Source organism: Cajanus cajan, chromosome 11 (assembly GCF_000230855.2).
Source record: "Cajanus cajan strain Asha chromosome 11, NIPB_CcT2T_4, whole genome shotgun sequence".
Classification (NCBI taxonomy): Eukaryota; Viridiplantae; Streptophyta; class Magnoliopsida; order Fabales; family Fabaceae; genus Cajanus; species Cajanus cajan.
This window is the reverse complement of record NC_138527.1, coordinates 14,675,493-14,686,593: the sequence shown is the minus strand read 5'-3', so window position 1 is coordinate 14,686,593 and position 11,101 is coordinate 14,675,493. Positions and strand designations below refer to the sequence as shown.

Below are 11,101 nucleotides of genomic sequence, written 5' to 3'. Positions count from 1 at the left end.
AGAAAGAAAGGAGATTCTGCCCGAATTCCTTTTTATCCAGGAGGTAAGGGGGGAGTGGGAAACCTCGCTTGGGAGTGTGGGAATAATTGTTAAATAGTTTGTTTGTTGGATTGGCTCCCAATCCCTTGCCAGTTGTTTGTTCTTTGAATATGTATTATTGATGTGTTTTGTTTTATATCATATTTATTTGCATATTAGAATCTGTTATTTGAATGGAAGGCTGAGCCTCCTAATTATTTATAAATTTATAATTTATTATTAAATGGAAGGCCGAACCTCCTCATTTTCTTTATTTTCTTTTAAGTCTCCTATTTTACTTAAGAATCTTAATATATCATTATAAATGAAAATTATATGATAATCTGAGTTGTAACATATTTTATGTTTTACATCAAATTTTAACATTTCAATCGTTAAATTAAAAGTTCATAACATATAAATCAAATTTATTTTAAAAAATTTAAAAATTATTTAATATATCTTTTCATTAATTCAAATAACTATATTATCATAAAAATATTTTATATATTAATTTGAATTTATATAACAAACTATCATATTGTTTTCAAAATTTTAAAAAAATTCTAGACTTGATTTATACGTTAAGTATTTTTAATTCAATGATTAGATAATTAAAATTTGATATAAAACATGAATTATTAAGTGAAATAAGTCTACCGATATTTACTTTTAGGGTAAGTGAATCTTCTCGCATATATATGTGTGACACCATCTTCCCTATATAACAATAAGTATAATAATAAAATATTTTAACAAAAATTGGGTTGATATATAAATAACTAACTAAATAAAAAAAAAACTCTATTATAACCATTTTTATAGATTTAATATACTCTATCTATGGATAATAGAAGAATACATTGAGTTCAACATAATAAAATAAACAATTAAAATATTTCATTTTCGTTAAAATTGTTCGTTTAAAAATCTCTAGAGAAGTTAATCACAGGTTCTTATTTCCATGAAAACAATGAAACCGTTATACTCATTACTAAACTTATTAAACAGATAAAATAAAATAAAAACAAATTTGATTAGAAGTTGAATCAATCATCTTAACAACTGCACATGTAAAAGATACCAATGATGTACCAAAACTCAATTTTTTTTTACCAAATATTATGAAGCTCTAGAACAAATACCTTTTAATATCACCATATTTTGACCTCAATTTTTGCCGCATCTTTTATGAATACTTTTAATGTGACATTATTTAGTATTATCACGAGGATGTGCTTCTTCAAGTCAATTTAAATGCCACAAAAAAATACCATCATCTAAAATTATATAAAAATATTTTATCCTTTCTCCACACAGTAAGTTCACATTTTAGTAGTAGCAACTAGCTTCTTGAGGTCTCTATAGATCAACTAACAAAATAAACTTCAACAAAGGAGTAGTTTTCCCTTTACAGTCATACAGTGATATAATGAACTACACACATAACTCACATAAACTTATTTTAGGTCATCAACATATATAACTTTCTATTGTTCACATTCAACCCAACTAGTGCAAATATATTTTTTTTCTTCTACTTATTTTTAACTTTAATCATGATTATGCTCTATTCTCAAGGCATCTCTGTAAGCCTTTCCTTCAAGTTTACGTGCGAAAAAATTCTTGAAGTACTCCATTGTTTGAATTCTTTTGAATTGTGCTGGTGTTTGTTTAGTGATAAAACTTGGCCAAGGACCTATCACTGCATCATGTCTTGGGCTATAGAATGTTGCAATCGAAACTCTTTCCTTCTCAGAGTTCACTGTTCCACGGTGTTCAATACTTCGGTATATAACATTAGTAATAATCTGTCATGTAAAACATAAAAGAAAAATGTCAGTAAATGTCATTAAGATAGAGCACACAGACAAAGAAAAAGAAAATCATTTCAGCAATCTATATAAATAAAAATAATATTTTGTCCTTGGACTTTAAATATAGTGACCAAAGTTTATTAGTTCTCAAATTATTTTTTGGTTCAACCAAGGGTATACTCCATTCTGTTGAACCAAGATTAATCATTACCATGGTATTTTAATTGTTTCTAGCATATCGAGTTTTATATCCGACAAGAATCAAATAATAATTGATAGTGTGTTTAAATGAAAAATTTAAATAAAGTAATTTTTTTTTAAATTTAAATATTTTTAAATGAAATATTTTATTTAAATAGAGAATTTACAAAGTATTTAAAATATAAATATTTGTAAAATTTTTTAAAATAATAAAATTTTAATTTTTTTAAAAAAATATAAAGTTAATTTTTTTAATATTTTTTCATTCTTATCTCATCTATATATTTTTTCATTAATCTTTCCTATCTCTTAATTATTAAATATTCAAAAATATTTTTTAGATTATCAAATATAAATTTAAAACTATTAAATATATAAAAAATAAATAAAATTTATTGTTTTAAAATTTAATCTTAAAATCTCTCTCTCTCCTCTCTCTCTCTCTCTCTCTATATATATATATATTTAAAATCAAATTTATTCATGATAAAAATTAAATCATATCTAAAGTAAGAATTTAAATTAAAATTAAAAAATTAAATTAACTTATTCAAATAAAATATTTAAAAAAAATAAAAAAAATTAAATCAAAGTAATTTAAATTTTAAAAATTTTAAAATTTTAAAATTATTAAAATTCCTTATCCAAACACATCATAAAAAAAAATTTCTTTTATTATATATATCATCCGCATGAAGTTTCATGATGCTTAACTACTAAAATATTCCAACAGGTTATGTCTCCCATTGTTTGTTTATAATTAGATGTATTTATAAAATTTATCTTAATTGTACGATTTTTTTTAAAAGTCTATTGTCCAAAAAATAAATTATTAAACAACATGAATGACATTATTTACCTCCAAGATGTCCCCAACATTAACAACAAAAGCGTTAGGCAAGGGAATAACAGGGACCCACATGCCATCCTTCTTTATCTGGAGCCCTTCTACTTCATTAATTTGTAATAGTATAGTTATAACTGATGCATCTGAATGATTTGTGAGGCCAATGACCTTTTCTGGTTGAGGAGATGGAGGGTAATAGTTCATCCTCATACTTTGTAGCCCATCTTCACATAATTCTCTTATTTCAGTTTCTTCTATCTTCGATGCTTTTGCAATATGGGCAATAATATCCATGGCTAGATTTTTCATCTTTTGTGAATAAAGCTCTAGAGTGTCTCCTCATGCCAGAGAGCAATTAAGGAATAATCATGCAAGATCTTTGAGACATGGATATGTAGATATATAAATATTAACAATACATACTCTTAATATATATTTTTCTAATACTTTCTTTATTTTTAATTAAAAATCACAAATTTTAAGAGATCTTATCAATAACATTCACAACTAACAAAATTTATAATTTTTAATAAATTTTAACCAATAATAAAAAAAGTATAAATGTTAAAAAGAGTGTTGCTGTCTCTACATACATATAAGCATACACATGTAAGCCGTTTTTAAGTATAGAAATATAACCTAAATGGAAGAGGGAATTGTGGAAATAAATGGGGCATTCTTGAGTGCTGTGGAAGGGTGGTCATAAAGAACATATCACTCCAATCAAGGTTTTGTTCTTCACTCATAACAAATGCTTGTCCAAATCCCTCCATATGTTGTGGGGTTTGCCAAAAATTTTTCTTCTCTGACATTGGAAGGTTGAAGAAGTCTTCAATCTCCAACTTTAATTTGTCTAGAAAGGATGAACTTACTCCATGGTTTATCAACTGCAAAAGAATATTAAAATTCCAATCAATTATTTAAATATTTAACATTCCAATTGAGAATACATCATGTAATTAACTGATCTGCTTCTTTATAACCAAATTTTAGATTACAGATTGTGGAGGAAAAAACATATCTTATCAAGGTTTAATGAGGTTTTTGTAAGACACTCCAAACAACCAGAGTATAACAAGAAGAAATTAGAAAGACCTGAAAGAATCCCCATTCTTTGCAAGCAAGGTGAAACTTATCCAATTCTGAAGTTCCAAATTCTTGAGAAAGCAATTTGTGCATGTCAATAACTGGAATCTCGAGATCACCATTAACTTCTTTAGAGATGACCACAATTTCTTCATGTTGTTGAGGTTGAATGTATCTTTGTGGAACCTTAGACAAATTGTGTTTAGCTAACTCTTGAACCGATGGTACCAAAAGAGAAGTTCCTGAAGGGTTGAAGAACTCTTCCATGACTTCACACTTCAAGCCAATAATTGTCTGAATTCCAAACTCTACACTTTTATGATATCTCTCCTACGCTTGTGGTCTAAAATAATTCAACTGGCTGAGATAAATATTTGGACAATTTGAATTAATTTTGATAATAAAGTAAATCTTGATGGAAGAATTTGGTGTAATTTATAAAGAAACTGCTGAAACTCCGATCCTTAATATGTTAATGATGGATTTAATTTTTTTAATATAAATCAATTAGTATATTTTGTTCTAAATTATCAAAATAGATTTTTTTTAATAAATTATACACATTATGTAAGTCGACTTTATATGTCATCTTTATTTTTCATTTAAAATTTAATAAACATCATAAAAACATTTTTAATTACCAGAAACTAACTCTACAAAACTAATGTCAAATTTTATCTAAAGAATATAACTCAGTTATTAGAATAAAGTGCATAAGTTGTTATTTACTCAATACTATTGAGTTAGATTCCAGAAAATAAAGGATAGAGATAAAATAAATAAAAAAGGATTTTGATCCTTATTATTTATTAGTGAAATCCCATGAGTCTTGTCCATTCAATTTATTTTATTACATAATAAATTAATACTAGTAATTTAAGTTGGAGAATGTATACGATAATTATTTATTTTACATAACTAAATTAATTTATAATAAACAATTATTTTAATATATAAATTATAATTAAATTCAAATTAAATAAATATTTTGGAAATATGAATTTTATTTTAAATTTATGATAAATAATAAGATAAAAGTTACTTTTAATCTCTCTAAAAAATTATTATGTTTTTAGTCTACTAAATTTTTTTATATTAAACTAGTCCTTATAAAAACAAAACATGATGAGGTATGTTCTTATTTACTAAAAAATATGTGCAAGACCAATTCATCTAAGAGTGTGTTTGAATGAAGAATTTAAATGAAGTAATTCATTTATTTGAAAAATTTTAAATTATTTGAGCTGAAATATTTTGTTTGGATGAAGAATTTACAAAAAATTTGAAATTCAAGCATTTGTGAAATTTCTTAAATAGTAAAACTTCAAATTCTCCCAAAAAATAAGAATTTAAAATTTCTTATATTTTTTTCTTATTTCACTTATATATTTTATCTTATCTCTTTATTTTTTTAATTATTAAATATTTTAAAATTATTAAATATTATCTAATATTAATTTTTAAAATTATTAAATATTTAAAAATTGACTAATATTTATTTTTATAAAATTTAATTTAAAAATCTCAACATACAATTACATTTTTAAAATCAATTTTATCATGATACTATCAAATTACCATATCCAAACTAACAATTTAAAATTCAAGAAATTTGAATTGACTTATCTAAACAAAATATTTTAAGAATAATAGAAATTGAAATCAAAGTAATTCAAATACCAAGAATTTCAAATTTCTTGAATTTGTAAAATTTCTCATCCAAATACACCATAAAAATACAAGTAAGGATCATTGTCAACATGTTTTATTTTTCAAATTAATTTAATAAAAAAATTAGAAGACTAAATTAATTTAAAAGATTTAATAGGTATTAAAAGTAACTTTTACTCTAAACAATATACAAAATTATTTTGTCTATTGAGATGTTAGAAAATTACACCCAAGGAGCATGCCCAAGGCTCATGAAGCATGACCATGTTGGTGCTCACAGGAAGCACACCTATGCTGTTGACTAATTCACAAATTCCATTCCACAACCTCACCTCCCGCAACTGAGCTATATTAACAAAATCACCAATCAGAATTATAGTACCCTAAGGAACCAAACTTATAATGGCAGCATCAAACCATCGTGTCAATTATGCTACAAATTCAAGTAGAACATTTGAAATCATAGTTCAGTGTCTATTTGATTCAAATTTTTATTATAATAAATCACGTTAAAATAAAAATTATTAATTATAATTTTTATATTTTAAATATAATTTTTATTCTAAATAATATTTTGAACGTGTAATCAAACATGCACTCAAATATTAAACATGGAGATAATACATACGAAAATATAGAAGAAGAAAAAAATAACTTGTAAAGGCAAAAATATTTTCCACTAACAAAAAGAAATGGATAAAGATGAACAACAGATGTATGTTCTGAGCCTCACATTGTACACGTGTCTTAAATTGCGGTCCACATGGTGTTTGCAGGCACAACAGTGCGGTTGCAGAACTTACAGTGTTTAAATTGCATCACATGTTATGGAAAAGTTCATGAGTGAAAAAAGAACGAGAAAGAAAGCCAAAATTATATTTGAATAGGTTTCTCCCACATTTTAAACTATAAAAAATATACTTAAAAAATTAACATTAAACACTTTAAAAATCCAAAAAAACTATAAATATGTAAATTAATTTTTTTAACTGAATTAAAAAAATAAATATAAAAATAAAAAATACCCATCTCATACTATACCAACTAAAATAAAGTTATTAAAACTACATTGACTATAAAAATATTTAATAAAAAATGAACACAGCAAGTTTAAGTCTTGAAATATCTTGCACGCGTCTGCTGCAACTGCAAGCTGTCTTGCACCACCAAATGTGCAGTGCATACAACGAATATATAAAAAAGAATTTTTTTATTGCTATACATTATTGACAATATAAATTTTTTTATATTAATAATTAATTATATTTTTTAATTATGTTATGTTATTATTAAAAGTAAATATATTTATAGTTACATGTTATAATTAAAAGATATAATTAATTATTACTATAAATTTTTATTACACTAATAATATATAGATGATTAACTTAAAAAAAAATATTTATTTTTATAAGATGCATAAGTTTACTAAACTAATTAATAAATAAGTTATTAAATAATTTTATAGCATTGTGATTTTTGCTGCAAGAACCGTAATCGAGTAGCAGCAGACGTGATCTTGATTTCTTTAAAGTTGATTTGGTTGCTATAGTTTTTGTTCCTGCGTAAGAACACTCTTCTTGTCGTTCTTTTCTTGCAGTCTTCGAAATCTTCTAAGTTTTCGGTACCGACCAAATGCTAACTCCGAAGGTTGGGGGAGGGTACCTGCAAAGGCACTCTGACGATCAAGTCAGTGTTCGGTTCAGAGCAATAAAGGCTTGATAGTTAGTAGTAACGTACCCCATTTATGTCACATCACCTGTGTATTTATAGTGACATGTGTGGGCCTGGTGGGCTTTCATTCTTAGGAGATGGGTAACACTTGAGTTAACCTTAATCCCTTCTTAATTTGGCACAGTAATCAGTGCATAATAAGTATCTGATTTGCCACGTGTTTATCATGAACTCTGGGTCTTCGGCTAAGCATAAGGCCGAAGGGGTAGTCGGCCTATCTTGAGGCCGAGAGGGTGTTCGGCCTAGCTAGGGGCCGAGAGGGTGCTCGTCCTGGCTAGGGGCCGAGAGGGTACTCGGCTAAACTTTTTGTCGAGGGGTTTCTTGAGTAATTTCAGATCCCTTCTCTTTGGGTCTTTGGCTAAGCACAAGGCCGAATGAGTGTTCGGCCTAGCTTGAGGCCGAGAGGGTGTTCGGCCTAGCTTGAGGCCGAGAGGGTATTCGGCCTGGCTCCTTACTGAAGGGGTGGCGTGCTTCATCGGCTAGGGCACCCCTTTCGGCCTATCGTCTGACCGAAGGGGTGCCAGCTGGTGCGTTTCCTCGGTTCGGGCACACCTTCCGGCCTATGGCCTGACCGAAGGGGTGCTAGCTGGTGTGTTTCATCGGTTAGGGCACCCCTTTCGGCCTATTGTCTGACCGAAGAGGTGCATACTAGTACACTACCCCCCCAAGCCCAAGGATGAAAGACGAAGGGGTTTTGTGTTGAAGAGGCTCGGGGTTGTTTAGGGTTTTGATTATGGGGAGGCGCGCATTTTGGGGAGTTGTGTCGTCTTGATAGTGACCGTTGCATGCTACGGCCATTTTTGGGTTTCACGCCTTAGGGTTGTGTCTTTTCACGTTCACGGGCATTTATTACCAACCTTTTGGGTTGCCGTGCGTAGTCTATATAAGTTGTTGGGGTGGGGTTCCATTCTTCACGCCTTCTCTAGACGACCCAGTATTTTTTCGTCTCTGAGCCGAATACTCCCAAAGGTTGGTTTTTGTCTTTGATCCATTTTGTGATAATGGCCACCGAAGGTGTCACATTGTCGTCAGGGTCCTCGGCTAGCGGTAGGGTATCGGCACAAGAAGTTGAAGCCGAGATGTTAGCATTTAACGCTGAAGTAGAGATAGTTGGGGGTCCCAGCGGGTCAGGACCAGAGCGTAGTGGGGAGACGGGGAGTTCCACCGGGTCAGAATTGCCCGACGCCGAGATGAGCCCTAGGGATTATAGGCAGAAATACCCTCCTTGCAAGATCCCCAGGTACGATTGGGTCGATGGTGAAGTGGCGGCCTATTTCTCTCGTTTTCATGAGAGGGCTGCCATGATACGCCTTCTCGGTCTTTGCACAATGGGCCGATGGGAGGGTTTGGATCCCTACCCTATCATGTTGCGTCGATGCCGGGCCGAAGGTCCGGGGGAGCTCGATCTGGTTTTTCTTGCAAAATGGGAGGATCAGGGAGATTTCTTTTATATGTATGAGTGTTTCTTTCGAGAACTGGGGATGTCGCTTCCTTTTGACGAATTCCAGATGGGGGTCCTTCATGTGTTGAACGTGGCCCCGACCCAGTTGCACCCGAACGCGTGGGCTTACATGCAAGCGTTTCGGGTGCTATGTAAATACCATTATGTAGAGCCAACCGTAGGTTTATTTTTGCATTTTTTCTGTACTCGTCCGTCTAATAAGACCGTGAAGTGGCTGTCGTTGATTCGGAATCCCGATCGATCGCTGTTGACGCCCTTCACATCGTCCTTTAAGGGTTTCAAGTCGGGGTTTGTGAAAGTAATCATAGACCCTGTAGCCGGCCGAAATTATTTTTACGATGTCGAGCGGAAACCCCTCTTTCCCTTTTATTAGACCCGGCAGCCTCGGAAATATGATGACTTTTCGGAGGATATGATGACCGACGCCGAGTTGTCAGCCTTAAATGTTCTTAAGGGATTGTCGAAGTGCATCCCCTCTCGGTTTCTAGTGCTGCTCCCCAAGTCGCCTCGGCCTCATTTTGAGTTAGAGGGTATGTTTTGTTACTTCCGATTGATCGTGCTTGTTAAGTTGATGTGTGACTTGTTTGATTTTCGCAGGTTGGATGGTGCAACAAGGTTTGGGTTTGTCGTATCGGCAACTAATGAGGAACAAAGCTCCGGTCGGGTCCTCTACCGAGGATCATCGTAGTGTGGCCATTGATCAACAGCCACAAGTCATGGAGGCTCCTCGGCCCACGCCTCCTGTCATCACCCTTCCCGATCCTAAGAGCAAGAAGAGAAAGGACAAGGGGAAAAGAAAGCCTGATGCAGGCAGTCCGGAAGCTTCTCGGCCCAACCAACGCCGGGTTGAAGGGTCCTCGTCGGATTTGGCCATTCCTTCAGCCATTGTGGCAAAGGACTTTCTTTCGGAGGAAATTAGGCCAGCGCGGATGATGTTGTCGGATCTACTGTCGGCCCAAGGGCATGGCATGCTTGATGCGGCCACTCCCTCGGCCCAATGGGCCATGGCTTGCGAATTGCATGTCCGGGCCACTGCCATATTTAGGAAGATGGCCCTGGAACTAATGGGCGATCTGCATAATCTCCAGAAGAGTCTGGATGACACTAAGGCGGCCCTTCAACAATCCCTTGTGGCACAAAAGGCGCTTTCAAATGACAAGGTTGCGTCCGATGCCAAAGTTGCCCGGTTAAAAGAGGCTTTGTCAGAGATAGAGGGTCGAGCCTTAGCAACGGAGGAGGCTGAGCAGGCGAGAATGCGAGAGGTGGAAGAGATTACTGCTCGGGAGCAACAAGCCAAGGCTGAAGCCGATGCTGCTATGGCTGCCTTCCAGGCTGAATGCGAGGGCAAGATTGTGAAGGAGCACGAGGAAGGGTTCTGGCATGCTGTTCGGCAGGCAAGTCACTTCGGCGTTTTCCCCCCAGACTTTTCCTTTGCGCTAAGCAAAGACTTATTTCAGGGTGAATTTATGGATTTTGCCGAGGCGCCGGATAACCTTGAGTCGGATGAAGTGGCACCGCCCCGATCGGCCCCAGCAGAAGATCCCAGGACCACCGTAATGACGATGAGGAGACCGAGCAGACCACCAATGCCGATTAGGCCATTTTTGTTCCTTGTTTTTTGATTCATACATCTATTTTGTTGATGATGTATAGATATAGGGTATACTTGTTTGATTATTATTGGCCATTTGGGCCATAGAACCATTGTACCCTCCGGCCGTTAGTGCTGCTTTTGGCCTCAAAGCCCTTAATGAATTTTCTGTCTCTTATTTGGATATTACTTTCTTTCTTGCTATGCGACTATGTACTGGGCTTCGCTTTAATTCTGCTTTAAGTTCTTTTATACGACCGAATCGAGATTTTATCTTTGGCCGAACGACGTTTGTTCGGAAGGGAGGTTTAACACTCACCTTTGGTCGAACGAGGTTGTTCTGGAGGAAAATGAATACTCATCCTTGGCCGAACAAGGTAGTTCGGGAGGGAAGTTGATGGAACTAGGTGAGGAGATTGATGATTCCTTCACTTGCTCCATGCTTAGGACCGTGAATGCTATTGAGGTTAAGACTCCAATGACTCTTTGAAGCTCCTTGAAGTGTTCTTCAATGGAGAAGAAGCCTTGAAGTGGCTCGGTTACTCCTTAGCTTGAGGTAGAAGCTTAAGGAACCAAGGTAAGGTTGAAGCACCTTTGGAGAGAACTTAGGAGAGAAAGTTCTCTTCGGTTTTTGTGACTCTTGATTTAGAGAGAAAATTCAGATTTCATTTCTC

At 33.3% G+C, this 11,101-nt stretch overlaps 1 protein-coding gene across 1 annotated transcript; it reads right to left on the bottom strand.

Moving 5' to 3' along the window:
* Positions 1-1,233: 1,233 nt before the first annotated feature.
* Positions 1,234-4,688, bottom strand: LOC109792739 (protein SRG1). The gene is made up of 4 exons (XM_083066257.1): positions 3,979-4,688; positions 3,524-3,770; positions 2,896-3,221; positions 1,234-1,829 (listed from the first exon to the last, which is right to left on the bottom strand). The coding sequence occupies exons 1-4, from the start codon at positions 4,234-4,236 to the stop codon at positions 1,572-1,574; spliced, it is 1,089 nt and encodes a 362-aa protein (XP_082922383.1). The 5' UTR covers positions 4,237-4,688; the 3' UTR covers positions 1,234-1,571.
* Positions 4,689-11,101: the final 6,413 nt, after the last annotated feature.

Coding starts and splice junctions, on each gene's coding strand:
- LOC109792739 (XM_083066257.1), bottom strand. CDS start 4,236: ATGGAAGAGTTCTTCAACCCTTCAGGAACTTCTCTTTTGGTACCATCG. Junction 3,771..3,978: donor AAGAATGGGGATTCTTTCAG/GTCTTTCTAATT, acceptor ATTCTTTTGCAG/TTGATAAACCATGGAGTAAG. Junction 1,830..2,895: donor ATGTTGGGGACATCTTGGAG/GTAAATAATGTC, acceptor TTTACATGACAG/ATTATTACTAATGTTATATA.